This window comes from Phocoena phocoena, chromosome 16 (assembly GCF_963924675.1).
Source record: "Phocoena phocoena chromosome 16, mPhoPho1.1, whole genome shotgun sequence".
Lineage (NCBI taxonomy): Eukaryota > Metazoa > Chordata > Mammalia > Artiodactyla > Phocoenidae > Phocoena > Phocoena phocoena.
The window spans coordinates 6,195,132-6,217,029 of NC_089234.1; the positions used below are offsets into that span (position 1 = coordinate 6,195,132).

The 21,898-nt window shown below is 41.8% G+C and overlaps 1 protein-coding gene across 1 annotated transcript in view; it reads left to right on the top strand.

Moving 5' to 3' along the window:
* The window catches only part of ADAM12 (ADAM metallopeptidase domain 12), a 390,013-nt gene that overhangs the window by 353,710 nt on the left and 14,405 nt on the right, over positions 1–21,898 (top strand). Inside the window, exons 19-21 of the mRNA XM_065893995.1 lie at positions 917–1,052; positions 1,654–1,762; positions 3,637–3,819. Coding sequence (XP_065750067.1) covers positions 917–1,052; positions 1,654–1,762; positions 3,637–3,819 — 428 coding nt within the window. The remainder of the gene's footprint in view (positions 1–916; positions 1,053–1,653; positions 1,763–3,636; positions 3,820–21,898) is intronic.

A 21,898-nucleotide genomic window follows, 5' to 3' on the forward strand; every position in this document is an offset into this window, starting at 1 on the left:
ACCAGGGGGCACACAGACTGATGGCTGCTGGCAGGAGAACAGAGACAAATGAATTGAGACCTGTGCTCTCAAGGAATTCACCGCCCTGGTGAAACTGCAAATACAGCTCCTCCAAATCCGGGCATTTAGAGCCCTCCCCAGACGGCCCTTGACCGCAGCTGCAGTTAGAAACCAGCGGGATGGTTTGATTTTCCCTTCCTTTCCACACCCTTGAGGAGTCTTCGTGTCTCTGCACTAAACAAAATGGGATCATATCACAGAAAGGGGGGATGTTTCCTTAGATAAACTAAACAGCATCCTCCCAGAGAAAGGGGTTTGCCCCCCACCCACAGGCTGAGTTTTTAAGTCCCTAACATAACGAAACAGAACCCAAGGGCATTTAAACTGAGTTTGCTTTTTCACCTTCTAATTTGATGATATCCAGAAGTAAGGTCTTGGTCTAAAAAAAAAAAAAAAATACAAAAAACAAAACTAAAACAGACGCCAACACCAAAGAATGAGAGAAGGAAAGAGCCTGCGGGAGTATGTTTGTAATGGGGGCTGGGAAGATTTCAGGTTGGGGACCACTTTAATTCTGATGGGATTCCAGTGACAGCTCCCTGTTACTTTCGCCACCATTCCCCTGCTGTTGTCATGCCTGGGGGGCCCGTGTGACCAAAGAGATGGTCCCACTGGCCAGACTGTATTCCCATTTAGCAAGTTCCAGACTTGTCAGAAATGAATACTGACGGGGCAGATTGCACCTCAGACACGACCTGTGAAGTGACACTAATTTATCAGTGCACCATCCAGGGATTTACTCACTCCATTTCTCGTCCTTCCTTCAAAGTTCATTTTGCCGTAAATGTCACAGTTTGATACTCCCCGTATTTTAGTTATATGCCGCCTCCTCTGAGTCAAATGCGCTTTGTTTCAGGTAACCAAGGTTTAACGATAGGAATCCTGGTGACCATCCTGTGTCTTCTTGTTGCTGGATTTGTGGTTTATCTGAAAAGGAAGACATTGATACGACTGCTGTTTACAGATAAGAAAACCACCATTGAAAAGCTAAGGTACCCTGGGTTAGGGTCATCTTTTCAAGAAATGGCATTTGAAAGAATGTGCGATGGGCTGCTTCGCACTGTGTTTCCGTAGCAAAGAAGAGGTCAGATTTTCTGTTGGTTTTGGTGTTTTAACATTTCTGCCAGACCAGCTGCCCCCTTCACTTTCCCTTCAAACTATTTGCAGTTTATTACATAAATAAGCAGGGTGTTGATGAATTCCGCTGGTGTATTTTTCCCACCCTTACGTTGGTACTTTTTACAAGGTGGAATGTTAAAACATTTTTATCAGACGGGGTAGCTTTCGATCCAAATATATTCCAGGACATCATCACTAAAATGCCAGCTTCACGCGAAATGTCTCCCAGGCGTCCCAAGCTGTGTGCCTTAGATTATAAGAACTAATTTAACAGAACAATGGCTTGGGGGGACGAAACTCAGTATTTATGTTTTAATCTTGTAAGAGTGTTAGATAACTTTTCTCTTGCATGTTTACCACACTAAGTTAAAAGAAGTGAATTGCATTTTGCGTGTCCCTGTGAACAAAACAGAAAAAGTCAAGTCAGGCGGGGGGACAGCGCCCTCACCAAGCGTGTCTGGGATTGCATTGCAGGTGTGTGCGCCCTTCCCGGCCGTCCAGTGGCTCCCAGCCTAGTCAGGCTCACCTTACCCACCTCAGCAAAGGGCCGATGAGGAAGCCGCCACCTTCCAACACACCTAAGGTGAGTTTTGAACAAACATAAGGAGGGAGGCTTCCCTGGGGGCGCAGTGGTTGAGAGTCCGCCTGCCGATGCAGGGGACACAGGTTCGTGCCCTGGTCCGGGAAGATCCCACATGCCGCGGAGCGGCTGGGCCCGTGAGCCATGGCTGCTGAGCCTGCGCGTCCGGAGCCTGTGCTCCGCAACGGGAGAGGACACAGCAGTGAGAGGCCCGCATACCGCAAAAAAAGCAGGTTTTTCAAGAAGAGCTTGAGCAGGAGTAGACCCTGCAGCCTCTTGCTGTGAGACGCCGGGTCAGCACCCTCGGGACCACAGGGGCTTCCCGAGGTGACGGCTGGCACTGGAAGAGGCTCACGGTGCCAGGTCCCATGGAGACCATGTGCCCTGCGGGACATGCTACATAGTCATCATCCCTCCAGTCACCCAGGTGGCCACGGTCCTAGGAGGCCCACCGGGTATGCTGACCAGGCAGGCTCCTGCAGCGGGACCCCTTCTGAGATTTGAGAATGCCACTGACTGGGTTTGGGAGAGCTTCTGCGGCCCGCTGCTACTCCCAGGGTATTTCTGAGAGTTACACTGACCCCTTGGTCAGGCCCGTTTTGCTCCAGCCCTGGGCTGTAGAAGCTCTGTCCAACCTATGGCTTCAAAGAGCTGGACCCTCAAACCAAAGTACCTCATGGTTCCCTACTGTCTCTTCACTTTCCTGCTACCTCGGTGAATCATGACGAGTGTTCACTCTGATATTTAGGCTCCCCCACCAAGTGTTTTTGATGTACCTATGGGTTGGGTTCCAAAGAGGAGACAGCTGTTCCTAATAAGTATTATCACCTTTCACCCCTAACCGTGGGAGACAGGACAAACAGCTTCATTTGCAAGAGCCAAAGATGCAGTTTTATCTTGAAGAGTCAAAAACCAGAAATTACCCAAATATCAATGAACAGGTAAAAGGGTAAACACACTTCGGTATATTTACACCGTGGAATGCTACGCAGAATTAGAAAAAATGAGCTATTGATACACACTACATCTTGGATAAATCTCAGAGTAATTATGATGAGTGAAAGAAGCCAGACCAAAAATGATGATTTCATTTATATAAAATTCTAGAAAATGCAAACCAATTTATAGTGACAGAAATCGGATCAATAGTTGCTGGGAGAAGGAGAAAGGGGGGGCGGTGGGAGGGAAGGATGACGGGCTGATGGATACGTCCATCGCTTTACTTACTGTGATGGTTTCATGGGTGTGAATCTATGTCAAAATTTACCAAATTGTACATTTTAAATATATGCAATTAATAGTCAATGAAACCTCAATAAAGCTATTTATAGAAAGGAAGAAAAAAGGGAGGCAGGGAGGGGCAGGGGGCACGAGACCCACACTGCATCCATTCTCATCTGTCACTAAAACAAGGCCACCAGGCAGGAGACGGTCCTCCAGACCCAGACCCTCACCTCCGCCCTGATGCTCCTTCCCCAGGAGTTTTCCTCAGTTCTCATCGAGCCTTGTGCACACTGAACTACGTCTCATTTTCACAAGTCCTTTGGAATTTCCTTAAGATCTGGTCTGTGTCTTCATGTGTGTTGGTGCTTCCTAAGGTTGCCTTGCACCTACTTGTTAACGAATTAAACCCGTTTTTAAACAATTAGATAGAAAGCAACCCCACTATTCCAGGTTTGGGGGTAGGGGAGGGTGGTTTGTTAGAATCCGGAAGCTGACATCAATAATTATAGATTCCCTCTGCTGTAATCCCTTGATTTCTTCCCCTCCTCCACCTGCCCTCCCCCTGCAACTAGAGCAGATGAGTTAGCACTGCTTGTCCCTCCAGGGATTACACAGTAACGACCACATCATGGCTCTTTGCTCTGACCCCGCAGGACAATCCCAGGAGATTGCCGCAGTGTCAGCATGTGGACATCAGCAGACCCCTCAAAGCCCTTGACGCCGCCCCTCTGCCCAGTTCTTCTCAGCGAGGACTCCCGCCCCTGCACCCGGCTCCTCGTGTGCCCTGCGTCCCTGCCAGACCCCTGCCGGCCAACCCTGCACTCAGACAGGCCCAGGTACGCCCTCAGCTGTTAATTTGATGGCGGGTCATTCAGACCCAGACTCTGCTACTCGCTACAGTCTGAACTTGGGCGAGTTGCTTAAGTTCTCAGCACCTGTATGAAGTGGAGATAATTCAGCTCCTGAGATGGATAAAGAGGATCATCCAGGTAAAGCATTTAGGACAGTGCTTGGTGTCTAGTTATGGTGCAATATGTTTTAGTTATTATTAGGAATATTTTTATCTTTTCTATTCAGAATAGTGAGGGTGCCCATTCAACTTGTCATCTAGACCATGACACTTTTGAGAATGACAGGTGGCACTGTGAATAATGAGGCCTGGGCAATAAAACAGAGATGATCACTTTAGGAATGATAATGGGCATACTTTCTTACCTTTTTCACCTTCAAAAATTATTTACAAAAATGTTACCACCGATTTAGTTTCTCCATACCAGATGCAAGAGTGTATAAGACACTTTGTGTATATGACCTCATTTTTATGCTGTTTTTGGAAGTAACAGTTTGTTATGACATGAACAACAGGAAACTGGAGGTGGGGAAAAAAGTAAAAGCAACCAAATGAAAAGCACAAAGATATAATCACTGGTCATTTTTCATTGCTACCAATGTTATATTTTCTTCTATCAATTTTTGTTTACTTAAATGTCTATTTAACATAATTTAGATTATTCTATATGTATATTGATTTATATATATACTACTTCTTTGCCTTAAAGTCATTCCCATTTACCATGGCATTAAAAATTGTTTAAAATGTTATTTTATCGACAGCACTGTATGTGTATATAGAATACTTTTTTAAGTGCTTGCCAATTACTGGGCATGTTTGGATGTCTCCAATTTTTGCTATTATAAATAGCTCTCTTGTGAAGGTCTAGATAGATAAATTTTGGACCACTTTAATTATTCCCTTGGAGAGATTCCTAAGAGTGAAAATAAATACTGGGTTGAAAAATGGTATAACCATTTTAAGCATCTTAATGTATAAATTAAACATTTTTTCAGGATGGATACGCACTTATATTCCCATACTAGTACAGAGCATACTAGTACTAAGTATTAACATTTCAAAGCTTTGTGCATTTGATACATAAAACAAAATACTTTTCTGTGTAGTAGTTCTATAAATTACTGAAAGGGATGTTGAAGTTTCCAACTATAAATGCGTCTCTTCTCGGCCATCAGTTTTTACTTCATGTGTTTTGAAGCTCTGTTGTTCGTGGTACAAAACAATTAGGATCATTGTGCCTTCATGGTGAATTGACCCTTTTATCATTATGTAATGTCCTTTAGCTCTGATGACTTTGTCCTAAAATCTACTTTATCTCACATAAATACATTCACCTCAGTTTTCTTTTGATTAGGGTTTGCAAGGTATGTGTTTTTCCATCTTTTTACTTTTAATCGACCTATGTCACTTTACTTGAAATGAGTTTCTCAGAGACAACATATAGTTGAGTCGTGTATTTCTTCATCTGTTCTGTCAGTCACTGTCTTTTAACTGATGTGTATAGACCATTTACTTTTAATGTAAGTATTGATATGTTAGAATTGAAGTCTACCATTTTAATGTTTTTATCATACTCCTCTTTCCTGACTTCCTGTGGGTTTGTTGAACATTTTTCACTATTCCATATTGATTCATTAGGAGTGTTTATATCGTCTGTCTGCACTTTTTTGTATGGCTGCCCTAGGGCAGGATTTCTCAACCTCAACAATGTTGGCAATTGGGGCTGGATGACTGTTGTATGGGACTGACCCATGTATCATAGAATATTTAGCAGCGACTTGGTTTCTACCAACTATAGATGGCAGTAGCATGTGTAATCATGTCTCTAAACATTGCCAGATGTTCCCTGAGAGACAAAAGTCACCCCTGATTGAAAACTGCTTCTCTAAAGATTACAATATAGGTATATAATTTATCACAGTCTACTAGTATCAATATTTCATCACTTCAAGTGGAATGTAAAAACTTTACCTCCTTTTAGGTCCCTTTATCCCTCTGCCTTTAAGATATGGATGTCTTAAGTGTTACCTTTATGTAGTGAGAACCACTTCAGATGTTGTCATTTTTGCTTTCAAACATCAAGCATGATTTTTTTAAACTTAAGAAGAATGGTTTACAGTATCTACTCATATAGTCACCCTTCCCATTCTTTCTTCACTTCTGATGTTCCAGGTTTCTTTCTGTTATCATTTCCTTTCTGTCTGAAAAAACTTCCTTCAGCTATTCGAGTTAGCCATTCGAAAGCAGGTCTGCTGGTGACAAATTCTCTTAGTTTTTCTTCATCTGAAAATGTCTGTTTCACCTTTATTCCTGAAGAATATTTTCAATGGATATAGAATTCTGGGTTAACTGTTTTAGTCTTGCAACATTTGAAAACTGTTGTTCTGCTTCCTTCTGGTCTTTATGGTGATGAGAAATCCACTGAAAAATTCCATCCACAGTCTCTGTTCCAGGGAAGAGATGAGGTCTGTTATTGCAAGGAGGGATGGAAAGCAGGGCTCTGCCAGCCCCAGGATGTGGTGCCCAGTGGGGACAGCAGGGCATGGCTTTTTCCTAGTGCCCACCCAGAGGTAGAGTAAGGTCAGGTATGGTCAAATGTTGCTCTTACTGGGTCACCCTTCTCCTGTTCTTTTAGCTAAAGATAGCAGGCTTTCCTCCGGCGTGTGTGTGTGTGTGTGTGTGTGTGTGTGTGTGTGTGTGTGTGTATTGCTACTGGCATTTCCAGATGGGGGCCTCTCCAGAGCCCAGGCCAAGATATAAAGGAGGGGAAAACAAAAACAAGGGCTCACTACTGGGTCGTTCCTTGAGTTCTGAGGTCCCTAGCCAGTCCATTTACTTTCCTGCAACTTTTAGAGTGTCAGCTGCTTTATGAATTTTCTCCAGGATTTTTTGTTATAATTTTCAGGAGGAATAGGGTGAAATGTGCTTATTCCATCTTGTCCAGATCTCATTTCTTTTTGCATTTCTTTTGATTGCCAGGACACTTAAACTGCTTTTTGTATATCTATTAACAAATGGTGTGCTGGTAAATTGGCTGTCCAAAAAAAAAGCCTTGATTTGTAGGTAACTTCTCTGCTGTAAAAACTCCCCCATGATCAATTTCAAGTTATTAACGTGATGTCACTGAACAAGAAGTAGAGAATCAGCTGACATGAGCCGGTTACAGCTAGCTCCAGCATACAGCTGCTATTAACTGTATTTGTTCTGTAAGTTGTCTGTTCCCATCCTTTGCCAATTTTTTTCTCTGTGAGAGTTTTTCTTTCTGATTTGTTAGTTTTTTTTTTAACACCTTTATTGGAGTATCATTGCTTTACAATGGTGTGTTCGTTTCTGCTGTATAACAAAGTGAATCAGCTGTACATACACGTACGTCCCCATGTCTCCTCCCTCTTGTTACAGTTCATTTGCTTAATGGGTTAAGAATATTTACCCTTTTCCAGTAATTTACTGTAAACATCTCCCTAATTTGTCTTTCAGTTTTATTTATTTATGCTATTTTTTGGTATAAAAGAAATTCCAGTTTTTAATATTTAATTTATTAATCTTTGGTGAATTCGCCCATTCCTTTTGTGCTTACGAAGTCCTCTCCCATTTCAGTCAGTTAAGATCCACCTATAACTTCTGTTTATGTTGTTGTCTGGTGACCATTCTGTCAACATTGGTTTTTGAACCTGTCTTGGATTTACATGGGTAGAAGGGGTGGGCACCTTCTAAACTTTTCTGGACTTATTCGAGAATCTGATGAAGCCTATGAACCGTCAGAAGATGCACCACTACTCAATATTTTGTATGCAAATTTCAGATAGTCACAGAGCCCACAAGCCGCTTCCCCAAGGATTCCCTGGTACTGAGGCTTTTCCTGTCTCTGTTTAAGCCGCTTGCCTGTGTACCATGTGAAACTAGGACTGTCTCTAATAGGAAGGATATTTCTACTTGCTGGTGTCATTTTTCCTACCAGCAGTGAATGCCTACAGAAGCAACGCCTCCAAGAGTTCCTTTAAAGCAGGCCCCGAAAAAGGTCTTCATTCTGTTTTATGAAACTGAGGAAACGTTACCCTTTAAACATTAGTAACTGAAAAATCCACACTTCTCACTCCAGGCTGGTGTCTGTCTGTCTGGAGCTTTTCCGAGACATACGATACAGATTAAGCTCGCACTTTCCCTCCCATCACACAGAGGGAACTGGCATTAATTCCATGCAAGTGCGGTGCCTATTCGGAGGTGGCCCTGGTTTGGCAACACGGATTGAATCCACTGACACTTTGTACTTTAGCATAACTAGTACCCTGTCCCACATGACATGACAGACACACGGCTACATGGCCAGCCCTGCTTTGTTCATCCAGACTTACCATCTACACTTTCTGGAAGGAAAATGCTATCATAAACACCACAGTGGTGGTCAGCCTCACATCTGAAGGGTAAGTTAGCTCTTTATAGAAAATGTTTGATCTTTCCATCAAATGTTCTGTGTGATTTTTAAAAATCAAGGACAGTTGAATCAACTCCTTCTCTTGTCCACAAATGGGCCTTTCTGGGCTACCGTTTCCTTCTTGGGGAAATGAGCCTTGGAACTCAAGCTTCTCAAACTAACTCCTCAGCCTTGATGGAGGAAACGAACTTTCATTTCCTTTTCATCCTGTCAGCTCTTTTAGAGGAAAATAATTCAGTGTATTCATCTAGCTTTTAGCTGACTGCTGCCAAGTTCTCCTGAACCACAGCCTGAGCATGAAAGGCAAAGTGTGGGCTTGAGAAATGGCTAGAAAAATGATGAAAAAAATAAGAGGTCACAGGGGTGTGTGGGCACCTACAATTGTGTGCATAGGCAGGGAGCATGATAGACTATCTTTGCTCTGCTTGGCATTGCATTGGCCCTTGCCTTACCTTGTATATTAGGTTAGCAATCCACCAGGAATGGGCACTTAAATGAGGAGATCAGACAAACCAGCATCCATTTCCATCTTATAAGCCATGACAGAAGCACCAGGGGAGGTCTTCTGCACTGACAGCTGCTGGATAGAGCGTTTATCTCAGGCTCTGGAAGGGAAAGAGGAGGAAAGGAAAACAGGGCAAGTTCCAGGAGTGGCTACAGAAGGTTTCCAGAGGGTTTTGAGAGGCTTTCTGATGATGGTTAATCTTAAGGTATTTTAGGTGTTTTTTCTCTGATTAAAAAAGTGTTCAAAATCATCCAGTTTTGTACCCCAGAAAAGTCAATTTTACTGTATGATCGTTTTTTAAAGAGTAATGTATAATAAGGGGAGGAAATACACATGCACACCGAACACGTGTCTTGAGCAGAATTTTGGAGGGGCATCTTCGGGCAGCAGGCTTGAGCTCTGACGCCCAGGTAGCGGGAGAGATGGGGGCACGTGAGCTCAAGAGCTGTGCTTTATAGAGCGAAAGGATCACTTTCTCTCACCCCAGACATCGTTTGTAAAGTCAACCGACTTGACTTCCGGGAGGAAAGGGGGCCCAAGAAGCACTGGGAGAGCCAGCGACTCTAGGAGAGATAACATTGAACACCGAGTTTTACATTTCCCTTTTCTGCCCGTACGTCCCCAAACCTCAGCGCAGGGGGCTAACCAGCATGGCCTCGTGCCGGTCTTGAGTTGGTCGGCAGATGAAGGAGAGGCTGCAGTCTCACCAGGGGCATGTGTGCAGGGGGAGGACAGCCTCCTGCAGAGTCAGGCCTGAGCTGTGGGGAGAGGACCCGGACAGCAGCCTGGAGGAGCACAGGGTGGGAGGTGGCAGGCGCAGCCGCCCGACACAGACACCACCCAGGGACCCTGATACCATCACACAAGAGAGGGTCTCAGGTTACTAAACATGAATTTTAAAATAAGTGTGACTCAAAAGACTAGAAAATGTGAAGACATTCAGGTGACATTCTTACCCACCAACACCAGGGTGCCTAACTCTATTCCCTGATGAGAAAAGGAAAGGATCGGGGACAAACTCTGGGAGTTTCGTTAAATTCCTAGGATGTGGCAAACTGAAATCCTTTACGTAGTTTATTATAATTAATAGGCTTCATTCATTCATTTAAAGTTTAAATAAAAACACGTTCAGTGTCACATCTACGAAATAGACTTCCCTGCTCACAGAATTACGTCTAGAGAAGGCTGTGCTAAGAAGTTGGAGATCAAAACAGTTTTCTGCTGTCAGTCTGAAATATGCCATGATTCTAATGGGAGTGTAAGTGGCACCTTCAACCCATAGATGGGCCATTCTTCTAACACGTAAAAATCACATGAAAGCATCACTTAGCATTTATCTGTATTTTTGTTAAGGTTTGCCCCTTAAAATGGCATTTGAACTAGACGTGCTGATGTGTGGTCATACTTGATCTGGACTGTTTTATTTTTTTAAGCCCTTAGTTTCCTGGAAAACTTTAGGACGTGCTTTTTCTCCGTGGAATCTTATCAGTGAGTCATACTACTGAACTGACTGGTTAAGATTGTTTTTCCAGTCAGATTAGCTTCTTTACTAGAACAATAGGAAGCAAAAAACGACGACCGAATCTGTCTCTTAGATTTTTGCTGAATTAAAGTCCTTTCCTGAGACGGCAGATGGGCCTGTGAGAATGTTTACCAGCCCTGTTTCTGGCACCACTGGTCTGCACTGCAGAAATTTCAGCAATGGCAGGATTAATTTCTATTCTTATAACCAAGTGGTCTATACATGCCTATGTGTGTTTGAGTTATTTTACTAAGTGTTTTGGTATAAGGAGCTTCTCAGTTGTGTTTTGAATTGTTATGAAACAGCAAAGCACGTATCGAGCGCCAGTTATGTGGCCGATGCTCCCGGGCTAAGCACCTGGCAGGCGTTTCTAACGTGCTCAAGGAGGCCTACGAGGCAGACAGCGCCAACAGCCCCATCGGACAGAGGAGGAGACGAGGCAAAGTGAAGCCAAATAGCAAGACCCCCCAAAGCAGGAGAGCCAGGGCTCAAGCCCATGTTCTCCACCTGCAGCCTTAAAATGGGTGCACAAGCAGGTGGCTGGAGAGAGGGGAGGGAGGCAGAAACTGCAGGAGGACTGGCATGATGAGCGCGTTTCAGATCACTGACTCCCTTGATGATCTTTCGTTCATTTCCCCCACTTTTGCCGCAGAGATAAAGGTGAAGGGTGATGGGGGGGGGTACCTTCTGGCTTCGTGCAGAGCCTCAGACTATAACAAGAAAATCTTGCATTTCTCTTTGCTTTTGCTCGTAACAGTGTCATACTCCAGCCATTCTTGTCTAATATTGTCTTTCTTGGAACCAGCCCTTGTTCAGAACCATAGCAGTGGTCGCATTGCATTCCGGACGTTCGCGGCATCTTAAATGAAAAATCCTCCATGCATTTTTTGTAGAGGTGGAGATTTTCAGTCAGCGTTTCTGACAAACATGACATTTCTCCTCATCCACACCTTACCTATGTCTGTAGAACATACAACACACCGTATTTTGTAAAACAAGACTAGCCAATCTTGTACATCTCTTCTAAGACTGTAGAGCAATCAGACTTGGCTTAAGTAGCCTCAGAGGGAGCGGGGGAGAGCTATTTCAAGGAGCCTTCCCTCTCCCAGACCACACAAAGAGTGATGAACAATTAACACAGGCTCTTATTCGTGAGAATAACTACTCATTCGTAAGTGCTTTGTAAGGATATAAATAGGAGCCAAAAATATTAATTTAGACCATGATTGAGGAACCATCAGGTGATAGCTGGTCGCTCTGAGGTTGAGCCCAAACTTTCAAAGTCATCTTCAACAGAATGAATTCAGTATCTGAATGGATTTGAAAGAGGATCTGCACCCTTGTGACCCGTGTGGGTGTCCGATCCTTAAACCAGCACTCACAAGAGTCCATTCACCAAGATGTTCTCCCAAAGAAGTGAGATGTTAATACAAGAAAACTGATCATTATAAAAGCCTTCGTTACTTTAGGGAAACCTAAAGCTAATAACCGAGAAAACGTGCTGGGAAGCGTCCTCTGTGCCTTCTCTGTGCTCCCCAGATTTCACCCTTTTGCCCAGGTGTTCTCTGAGACACCCCCCCCCCCAGCTCCTGAGCCTTTCTGCAGTCCTCCCAGGGGTCTCCTTACTCACCTGCCGCCTGAGCCCAGAGTTACCCGGACACCTGTCCTGCCCCGTTTCAGAAGGCACAAGACTGAGTTATTCATCTCCAGGTACACCTCAACCCAGGCCCTTGAACACAGTAGATGTGTAGGAAATATGCTGAATCGATGTGAATTTTCAGCAGTAAATAATAAGCCTTGTCACCGGCTCACTTACTCCCGGGGTGGGGTGGGGGGAGGGGCTGCCATATCAGTGAGTCATGGGTTAGCCGAAGTTGAAGCCACTTACTCCTATAAATGTAAAGTGTAGTTACCAAGGTTTTGGACTCCTGCTAACCTCTGCCTGCCCAGTACTTCCAGAAACTTCAGCTAAAATTTGTTGGGTTTCATATCATACACTGATTTTTTTTTTCTCTATCCAAGCCATTTATTTGAAACACCAACTATATGTAGGATAAAGTCAGTGTTACGTGCTTGTCAGTAACTGTAGAAATACAGAACCAGTGAAAACCTTTGTACAACCGTAATGACACTCAAAAGAGAAATGTATCATTTTACAATGCTTCACACAGAGGAATTCAACTTTGAAGGTATCTAAATAAAAATATATTACTTTAAAAAACACTATGTACAATTGAAGCGTAAACAAGTTTTACAAAGTACTCGTCACGCAAGTTGTAGGAAACACTTGCATAGGACATGAAATCAGTTTTAAGAAAAATTTCTGAGCCTTTAGCATTGAAGACACTTGACTTTATACCAGTAACAACCACAAGAAATGCAATGTTGTAGAAATTACACTAATATTTACACGACAAACCCATCTGATGTCTCTAAAGGTACTGCACGTGGAAGCACCCGTATCTCCCTGGAGAGAAATAACTTCAGAGGGAAGCCGTTTAACTCATTACAGTAATCAATGACATGTTTGTTTTCCACTCACTTCCTGTTACTATAAACACCCAGATTGTACATGAACAAAATGGATGCCTGATACTTTACCTTTACATTTTGTAACAAACAATGGATGCCTATAAGTAAAAAATTCCAACAGTGTAAAGGGTTATTAGAAAACAGTCTCTCTCCCACCTTTGTCACCAGGCTCCCTTCCCAGAAGCAATCATTGCTACTAGGCTTTTGTAAAATGTAATTTAGAATACAGTGAAAAGTCTCTTCCACCTGCCTCTCTCTGCAGAGTGAGAGATTATGGAAAATTTGGAAATTTCAGACACTCAAAATTGGAGAGGAAGGTACAGTGAAACCTGGCGGCCCGTCACGCATCTTCAGCAACCATCACCTTGCTCTCACTCTTATTTCAAACCTTAGCTCCTTGTTGTGGATTCAAATGGCAGCACACTCCGTACTTCTTTCCACTTTGGTTATTCCAGATCTACCTCATCCTTTTCACTGGCTGTGTAGTATTTCATGGTAGAACCACACCGTAGATTCTTTAACCAGTCCCTTACTGATGGCCACATGGTGGTTTCCAATCATTTGCTACTTCAAACAGGCATATTCTTGCCCAGGTACCTTGGGCTGATGCATGACGATGTACGTGGGATAAATTCCTGGGAGCACAGTTGCTGCTCAAAGGCCATATGCATTTAGAAATTTGGTAGATGAGGCAGAAATGCTTCTAAAGGAGTCGTCCCAATTTCTGTTCCCCAGGTCTTCACCAGTATAGTGCGTTCAGAGATTTTTTTTTTATCTTCACCAACGTGATAGGTTGGAAAAAAAAGTATCTACATTTTTCTTCCTAAAAATGAGATGTAAGATCTTTCCACAGGTTTAAAATCCATTTGTTTTTTTCCCTTTTTCATAAACTGTGTTGTCGCCTCCTTTGCCACTTTTTTTTTTTTTCTGTACGCGGCCCTCTCACTGCTGTGGCCTCTCCCATTGCGGAGCACAGGCTCCGGACGCGCAGGCTCAGCGGCCATGGCTCACGGGCCCAGCCGCTCCGCGGCATGTGGGATCTTCCCGGACCAGGGCACGAACCCGCGTCCCCTACATTGGCAGGCAGACTCTCAACCACTGCGCCACCAGGGAAGCCCTGCCACTTTTTATTGTCATGTTTAGAAAGGCTTGTCTACCCAAAGGTTACAAATATGTTTTTCTATTTCTTATACCTTCATGATCTTTTCTTCACATTTAAATATTTGATCCATCTGCTCTTTAGTGTATAAAATGAAGTAGGAATCCAACTTTATTTTTCTAGATGACCACCTAACTAACCCTCAACATTGTTCATTGTATTTGTGTACTTATTTGTCCATTATTGGCTTATCTTTTCTTTATTAGATTTACCTGGTTTCTCCTCAACTCCTCCTACCCCCAAAGAACCAGCTCTAGATTTTATATATGACTTTCCTTTTACTATTGTTAGACCACAGAAACATTACTTTCATTACTTTCATTTCCCCTCTACAAATCTGAGATAACATCTCTCTCATTGGACTTTGTGATAATTAAATGAAAATATCTAACATTATTAGAATGTCTATAATGTCTTTGCTAAATGATAGTAATTAATTTTTTATTTTACTAATTATTTTCTGCTTTTATCTTTATCACTTCCATTTTTAGGTTTATTTTCTTTCTCTAACTTCTTAGATCATTATTTCATTTTTATTCATACTTTTATTCATACTTGATTACATGGCATGTAAGTCTAGGAATTTCCCAAACACTGCTCTGTCTGTACTTACTCTAACTTGTAGTGTTTTCCATATTTATAATTTTTCAATAGTCTATGTTTTCTCTTTGGTTTTTTCCTTTGGCCCAAAGATTGAAATTAATTCTGGGGCTTCCCTCGTGGCACAGTGGTTAAGAATCTGCCTGCCAATGCAGGGGACATGGGCTTGAGCCCTGGTCCGGGAAGATCCCACATGCCACGGAGCAACTAAGCCCGCGGGCCACAACTACTGAGCCCATATGCCACAACTACTGAGCCTGCGTTCTAGAGCCCACGTGCCACAACTACTGAGCCCGTGCGCCTAGAGCCCATTCTCCTCAACAAGAGAAGCCACCGCAATGAGAAGCCCACACACCGCAACAAAGAGTAGCCCCCGCTCACTGCAATTAGAGAAAGCCCATGCGTAGCAACAAAGACCCAATGCAGCCAAAAATAAATTTACAAAAAAGAAAATTAGTTCTTTTATTGTTAATATTTTAAATACAGATTTCCCTGCTATCTGAAAGCAGAGCATTCCTGTGAAACCCTTTATAAGCCAAAATGGCATAAAGTAAAGAAGCGAAGGGATGCAAAAAATAAACCGAGATGAAGCACAGATGCTCGCAGACACAGTTCAGAGCTCTGGCAGCTTGATGCTGAGATGCTGAGTGTAGTTCACAGGGAAGGACCTTAGTGGGGCCCCTCCCTCTGCTCAGGGTGAGCTGTCTCTATAGTGGCTGCTGCCCAAAAAAATGCTGAAAGCCTTTTTTTGCTTTTTGCCTGTTTTTGTAAAAGCAAAGGTCCTCTTTGGATTTCTTTCAGTTAAGTGAAAACAGGTACTAATGTAGGTCTTTTGTAAAAGTGAGGTAAAGCGAACTTTCAAATATTGGGGAATACCTGTATTTAAAATATATAAAAGTAAAAATGATCTAAAATTCACCCATATTTATACTACATAGAAATAACCATTGTTACCTGTTTTTCTATGTATACACCTATTTAAATTTCAGATATATAATATGCATACATTTCTTTTTTTAAAAAAAAGGAAAAATTAAACAATATAGACTACCTCAGCCCCCCTCCAGGTATAATCTCTGTCCTAAGTTTGGTGTTGATTTTCTATAGCACGTTTCAAATATTTTTACATAAATAGGTATACGTGAAAATATATAGTATTTTGTGTTTTTCAGTTTATATAAATGGTATTAAACTAAGCATAACAAAATGTGTACTTAAACTCAGCTGTGTTTTACTTTTTGTTTCTGGACATTCTCTTTGGTTCTTATTCAGACATGAGGCTTGTCTTTTAAATACAGTAAGAAAATTTGTTCCAATAATTCCCAAATCTAAACTCTTTGGGTGTGTTACTGCTGAGTTTTTTTATTGCTCCCTCCCTCTCTCCCTCCTTCCCTCCCTCCCTCCCTCTCTCTCCCTCCCTCCCTCTCTCCCTCCCTCCCTCCCTCCCTCCCTCTCTCTCCTCCCTCTCTCTCTCTCCCTCCCTCTCTCTCTGTCCCTCTCTCTCTGTCCCTCTCTCTCCCTCTCCCCCCTCTCTCCCCCCCTCTCCCCCCTCTCCCCCCTCCCCTCTCCCCCCTCTCCCCCCTTTCTCTCCTCCTCTCTCTCTCTCCCTCCCTCTCTCCCCCGTCTCTCTCCCTCCCTCTCTCTCTCCCCCCTCTCTCCCCCCTCTCTCCCTCTCTCTCCCTCTCTCCCTGTCTCTTCCTCTCCCTCCCCCTCCCTCCCTCCCTCCCTCCCTCTCTCCCTCTCTCCCTCTCTCCCTCTCTCCCTCTCTCCCTCTCTCCCTCTCTCCCTCTCTCTCTCTCTCCCTTTCTCTCTCTCTCTCCCTCTCCCTCTCCCTCTCTCATGATCTCTTGCTTCTTTGGGTGCTTGGTCATTTACTGTGAGCTACTAAATTTTCTGGAAAATTCTCTGGGAGCTCTTTCAGGTCTGGGATGAAGTCTGTTCCTCCAGAGAGGGTGTAATTTGCCTCTGTCAGGTGCCCAGGGCAGCACCAGCTTGAGGCCCCGTGAAATGGTTCAGGGCTTATGAGCCACCCAGATGATGTGAGGTCAGCTTCAGGTCCTCAGGGGCAATTTGTGGTTATAGGTTGGTCTGCCCAGCACCAAGAGAACTCTTCTTGTGTCTGCTAGGGATGGACAGTCGTATGTGTTTGCTTCTAGAATATTCTTACCCTGAGGTACAGTCCTTTGCAGGGCCCAACTTTATCAGGGAGAGGTCAGGAGGAGAATGGTGCCCTACTGAACTGAGGCAGGTGTGGACCTTCGACTCCTGCATCCCTCACCTTAAAAGGGTATCGAAACCAAAACCCAGGTTTCCCTAATTTGGCAAATGCCTATAGCTTCAGTGTACTACTGACCCCTCTGGGCTTCTCCTTTCACTTAGATGTTGGCCTGATAACATCTTGTTATCTTGTAGCTCTTTGATGCTTTTAAGAAACATTTTAATATTGTTTTCTTCTCACTGAATTTATTTTTATATCAAAAACTATAATTTTTCATTAAGAAGTATTATTTATGTTAACATGTAATGAGTTATTAGTGTTATTTTTATTTTTTTGATTTTTTATTTTATGTTGGAGTAAAGTTGATTAACAATGTGTTAGTTTCAGGTGTACAGCAAAGTGATTCAGTTATACATGTATATACACGTATCTATTCTTTTTCAAGTTCTTTTCCCATTAAGGTTATTACAGAATATTGAACAGAGTTCCTTGTGCTATATAGTAGGTCCTTGCTGGTTATCTATTTTATATATAGTAGTATGTATATGTCAATCCCAACCTCCCAATCTATCCCTCCCCCACGCACCCTTACCCCCTGGTAACCATAAGTTCATTCTCTAAGCCTGTGAGTCTGTTTCTGTTTTGTAATAGGTTCATCTGTATAATTTTTTTAATTCTTCATATAAGCGACATCGTTATTTGTTTTTCTCTGACTTTATTCAGTATGCTAGTCCCCAGTTCCATCCATGTTGCTGCAAATTTCATTCTTTTTTTTTTTTTACGTCTTTATTGGAATATAATTGCCTTACAACAGTGTGTTAGTTTCTGCTTTATAACAAAGTGAATCAGTTATACATATACATATGTTCCCATATCTCTTCCCTCTTGCGTCTCCCTCCCTCCCACCCTCCCTATCCCACCACTCTATGTGGTCACAAAGCACCGAGCTGATCTCCCTGTGCTATGCGGCTGCTTCCCACGAGCTATCTATTTTACGTTTGGTAGTGTATATATGTCCATGCCACTCTCTCGCTTTCTCACAGCTTACCCTTCCCCTCCCCATATCCTCAAGTCCATTCTCTAGTAGGTCTGTGTCTTTATTCCTGTCTTACCCCTAGGTTCTTCATAACATTTTTTTCCTTAAATTCCATATATATGTGTTAGCATACGGTATTTGTCTTTCTCTTTCTGACTCACTTCACTCTGTATGACAGACTCTAGGTCTATACACCTCATTACAAATAGCTCAATTTCATTTCTTTTTATGGCTGAGTAATACTCCATTGTATATATATGTGCCACATCTTCTTTATCCATTCATCCGATGATGGACACTTAGGTTGTTTCCATCTCCAGGCTATTGTAAATAGAGCTGCAATGAACATTTTGGTACATGAGTCTTTTTGAATTATGGTTTTCTAAGGGTATATGCCCAGTAGTGGGATTGCTAGGTCATATGGTAGTTCTATTTTTAGTTTTTTAAGGAACCTCCATACTGTTCTCCATAGTGGCTGTATCAATTCACATTCCCACCAGCAGTGCAAGAGTGTTCCCTTTTCTACCCTCTCTAGCATTTATTTTTCTAGGTTTTTTGATGATGGCCATTCTGACTGGTGTGAGATGATATCTCATTGTAGTTTTGATTTTCATTTCTCTAATGATTGATGATGTTGAGCATTCTTTCATGTGTTTGTTGGCAGGCTGTATATCTTCTTTGGAGAAATGTCTATTTAGGTCTTCTGCCCATTTTTGGATTGGGTTGTTTGTTTTTTTGTTATTGAGCTGCATGAGCTGCTTATAAATTTTGGAGATTAATCCTTTGTCAGTTGCTTCATTTGCAAATACTTTCTCCCATTCTGAGGGTTGTCTTTTGGTCTTGTTTATGGTTTCCTTTGCTGTGCAAAAGCTTTGAAGTTTCATTAGGTCCCATTTGTTTATTTTTGTTTTTATTTCCATTTCTCTAGGAAGTGGGTCAAAAATGATCTTGCTGTGATTTATGTCATAGAGCGTTCTGCCTGTGTTTTGCTCTAAGAGTTTCATAGTTTCTGGCCTTACATTTAGGTCTTTAATCCATTTTAAGCTTATTTTTGTGTATGGTGTCAGGGAGTGATCTAATCTCATACTTTTACATGTACCTGTCCAGCTTCCCCATCACCACTTATTGAAGAGGCTGTCCTTTCTCCACTGTACATTCCTGCCTCCTCTATCAAAGATAAGGTGACCATATGTGCGTTGGTTTATCTCTGGGCTTCCTATCCTGTTCCATTGATCTATATTTCTGTTTTTGTGCCAGTACCATACTGTCTTGATTACTGTAGCTTTGTAGTATAGTCTGAAGTCAGGGAGCCTGATTCCTCCAGCTCTGTTTTTCGTTCTCACGATTGCTTTGGCTATACGGGTTCTTTTGTGTTTCCATACAAATTGTGAAATTTTCTGTTCTAGTTCTGTGAAAAATGCCATTGGTAGTTTGATAGGGATTGCATTGAATCTGTAAATTGCTTTGGGTAGTAGAGTCATTTTCACAATGTTGATTCTTCCAATACAAGAACATGGTATATCTCTCCATCTGTTTGTATCCTCTTTAATTTCTTTCATCAGTGTCTTATAGTTTTCTGCATACATGTCTTTTGTCTCCTTAGGTAGGTTTATTCCTAAATATTTTATTCTTTTTGTTGCAATGGTAATTGGGAGTGTTTTCTTGATTTCACTTTCAGATTTTTCATCATTAGTGTATAGGAATGCCAGAGATTTCTGTGCATTAATTTTGTATCCTGCTACTTTACCAAATTCATTGATTAGCTCTAGTAGTTTTCTGATAGCATCTTTCGGATTCTATATGTATAGTATCATGTCATCTGCAAACAGTGACAGTTTACTTCTTCTTTTCTGATTTGGTTTCCTTTTCTTCTCTGATTTCTGTGGCTAAAACTTCCAAAACTATGTTGAATAAGAGTGGTGAAAGTGGGCAGCCTTGTCTTGTTCCTGATCCTAGTGGAAATGCTTTCAGTTTTTCACCATTGAGGACGATGTTGGCTGTGGGTTTGTCATATATGGCCTTTATTATGTTGAGGAGAGTTCCCTCTATGCCTACTTTCTGCAGGGTTTTTATCATAAATGGGTGTTGAATTTTGTCGAAAGCTTTCTCTGCATCTATTGAGATGATCATATGGTTTTTCTCCTTCAATTTGTTAATATGGTTTATCACACTGATTGATTTGCATATATTGAAGAATCCTTGCATTCCTGGAATAAACCCCACTTGATCATGGTGTGTGATCCTTTTAATGTGCTGTTGGATTCTGTTTGCTAGTATTTTGTTGAGGATTTTTGCATCTATGTTCATCAGTGATATTGGCCTGTAGTTTTCTTTCTTTGTGACATCCTTGTCTGGTTTTGGTATCAAGGTGATGGTGGCCTCGTAGAATGAGTTTGGGAGTGTTCCTCCCTCTGCTATATTTTGGAAGAGTTTGAGAAGGATAGGTGTTAGCTCTTCCCTAAATGTTTGATAGAATTTGCCTGTGAAGCCGTCTGGTCCTGGGCTTTTGTTTGTTGGAAGATTTCACAGTTTCAATTTCAGTGCTTGTGATTGGTCTGTTCATATTTTCTATTTCTTCCTGATTCAGTCTTGGCAGGTTGTGTCACTTCTAAGAATTTGTCCATTTCTTCTAGGTTGTCCATTTTATTGGCATAGAGTTGCTTGTAGTAATCTCTCATGATCTTTTGTATTTCTGCAGTGTCAGTTGTTACTTCTCCTTTTTCATTTCTAATTCTATTGATTTGAGTCTTCTCCCTTTTTCTCTTGATGAGTCTGGCTAATAGTTTATCAATTTTGTTTATCTTCTCAACGAACCAGACTTTAGTTTTATTGACCTTTGCTATCGTTTCCTTCATTGCTTTTTCATTTATTTCTGATCCGATTTTTATGATTTCTTTCCTTCTGCTAACTTTGGGGTTTTTTTTACTCTTCTTTCTCTAATTGCTTTAGGTACAAGGTTAGGTTGTTTATTCGAGACGTTTCCTGTTTCTTAAGGTAGGATTGTATTGCTATAAACTTCCCTCTTAGAACTGCTTTTGCTGCATCCCATAGGTTTTGGGTCGTCGTGTCTCCATTGTCATTTGTTTATTGGTATTTTTTTATTTCCTCTTTGATTTCTTCAGTGACCACTTCGTTATTAAGTAGTGTATTGTTTAGCCTCCATGTGTTTGTATTTTTTACAGATCTTTTCCTGTTATTGATATCTAGTCTCATAGTGTTGTGGTCGGAAAAGATACTTGATACAATTTCCATTTTCTTAAATTTACCAAGGTTTCATTTGTGACCCAAGATATGATCTCTCCTGGAGAATGTTCCATGAGCATTTGAGAAGAATGTGTATTCTGTTGTTTTTGGATGGAATGTCCTATAAATATCAATTAAGTCCATCTTGTTAAATGTATCATTTAAAGCTTGTGCTTCCTTATTTATTTTCATTTTGGATGATCTGTCCATTGGTGAAAGTGGGGTGTTAAAGTCCCCTACTATGAACGTGTTACTGTCAATTTCCCTTTTATGGCTGTTAGTATTTGCCTTATGTATTGAGGTGCTCCTATGTTGGGTGCATAAATATTTACAGTTGTTATATCTTCTTCTTGGATCGATCCCTTGATCATTAGGTAGTGTCCTTCTTTGTCTCTTCTAATAGTCTTTATTTTAAAGTCCATTTTGTCTGATATGAGAATTGCTATTCCAGCTTTCTTTTGGTTTCCATTTTCATGCAATACCTTTTTCCATCCCCTTACTTTCAGTCTGTATGTGTCTCTAGGTCTGAAGTGGGTCTCTTGTAGACAGCATGTATATGGGTCTTGTTTTTGTATCCATTCAGCCAATCTGTGTCTTTTGGTGGGAGCATTTAGTCCATTTACATTTAAGGTAGTTATTGATATGTATGTTCCTATTCCCATTTTCTTAATTGTTTTGGGTTCATTATTGTAGGTCTTTTCCTTCTCTTGTGTTTCTTGCCTAGAGAAGTTCCTTTAGCATTTGTTGTAAAGCTGGTTTGGTGGTGCTGAACTCTCTCAGCTTTTGCTTGTCTGTAAAGGTTTTAATTTCTCCAT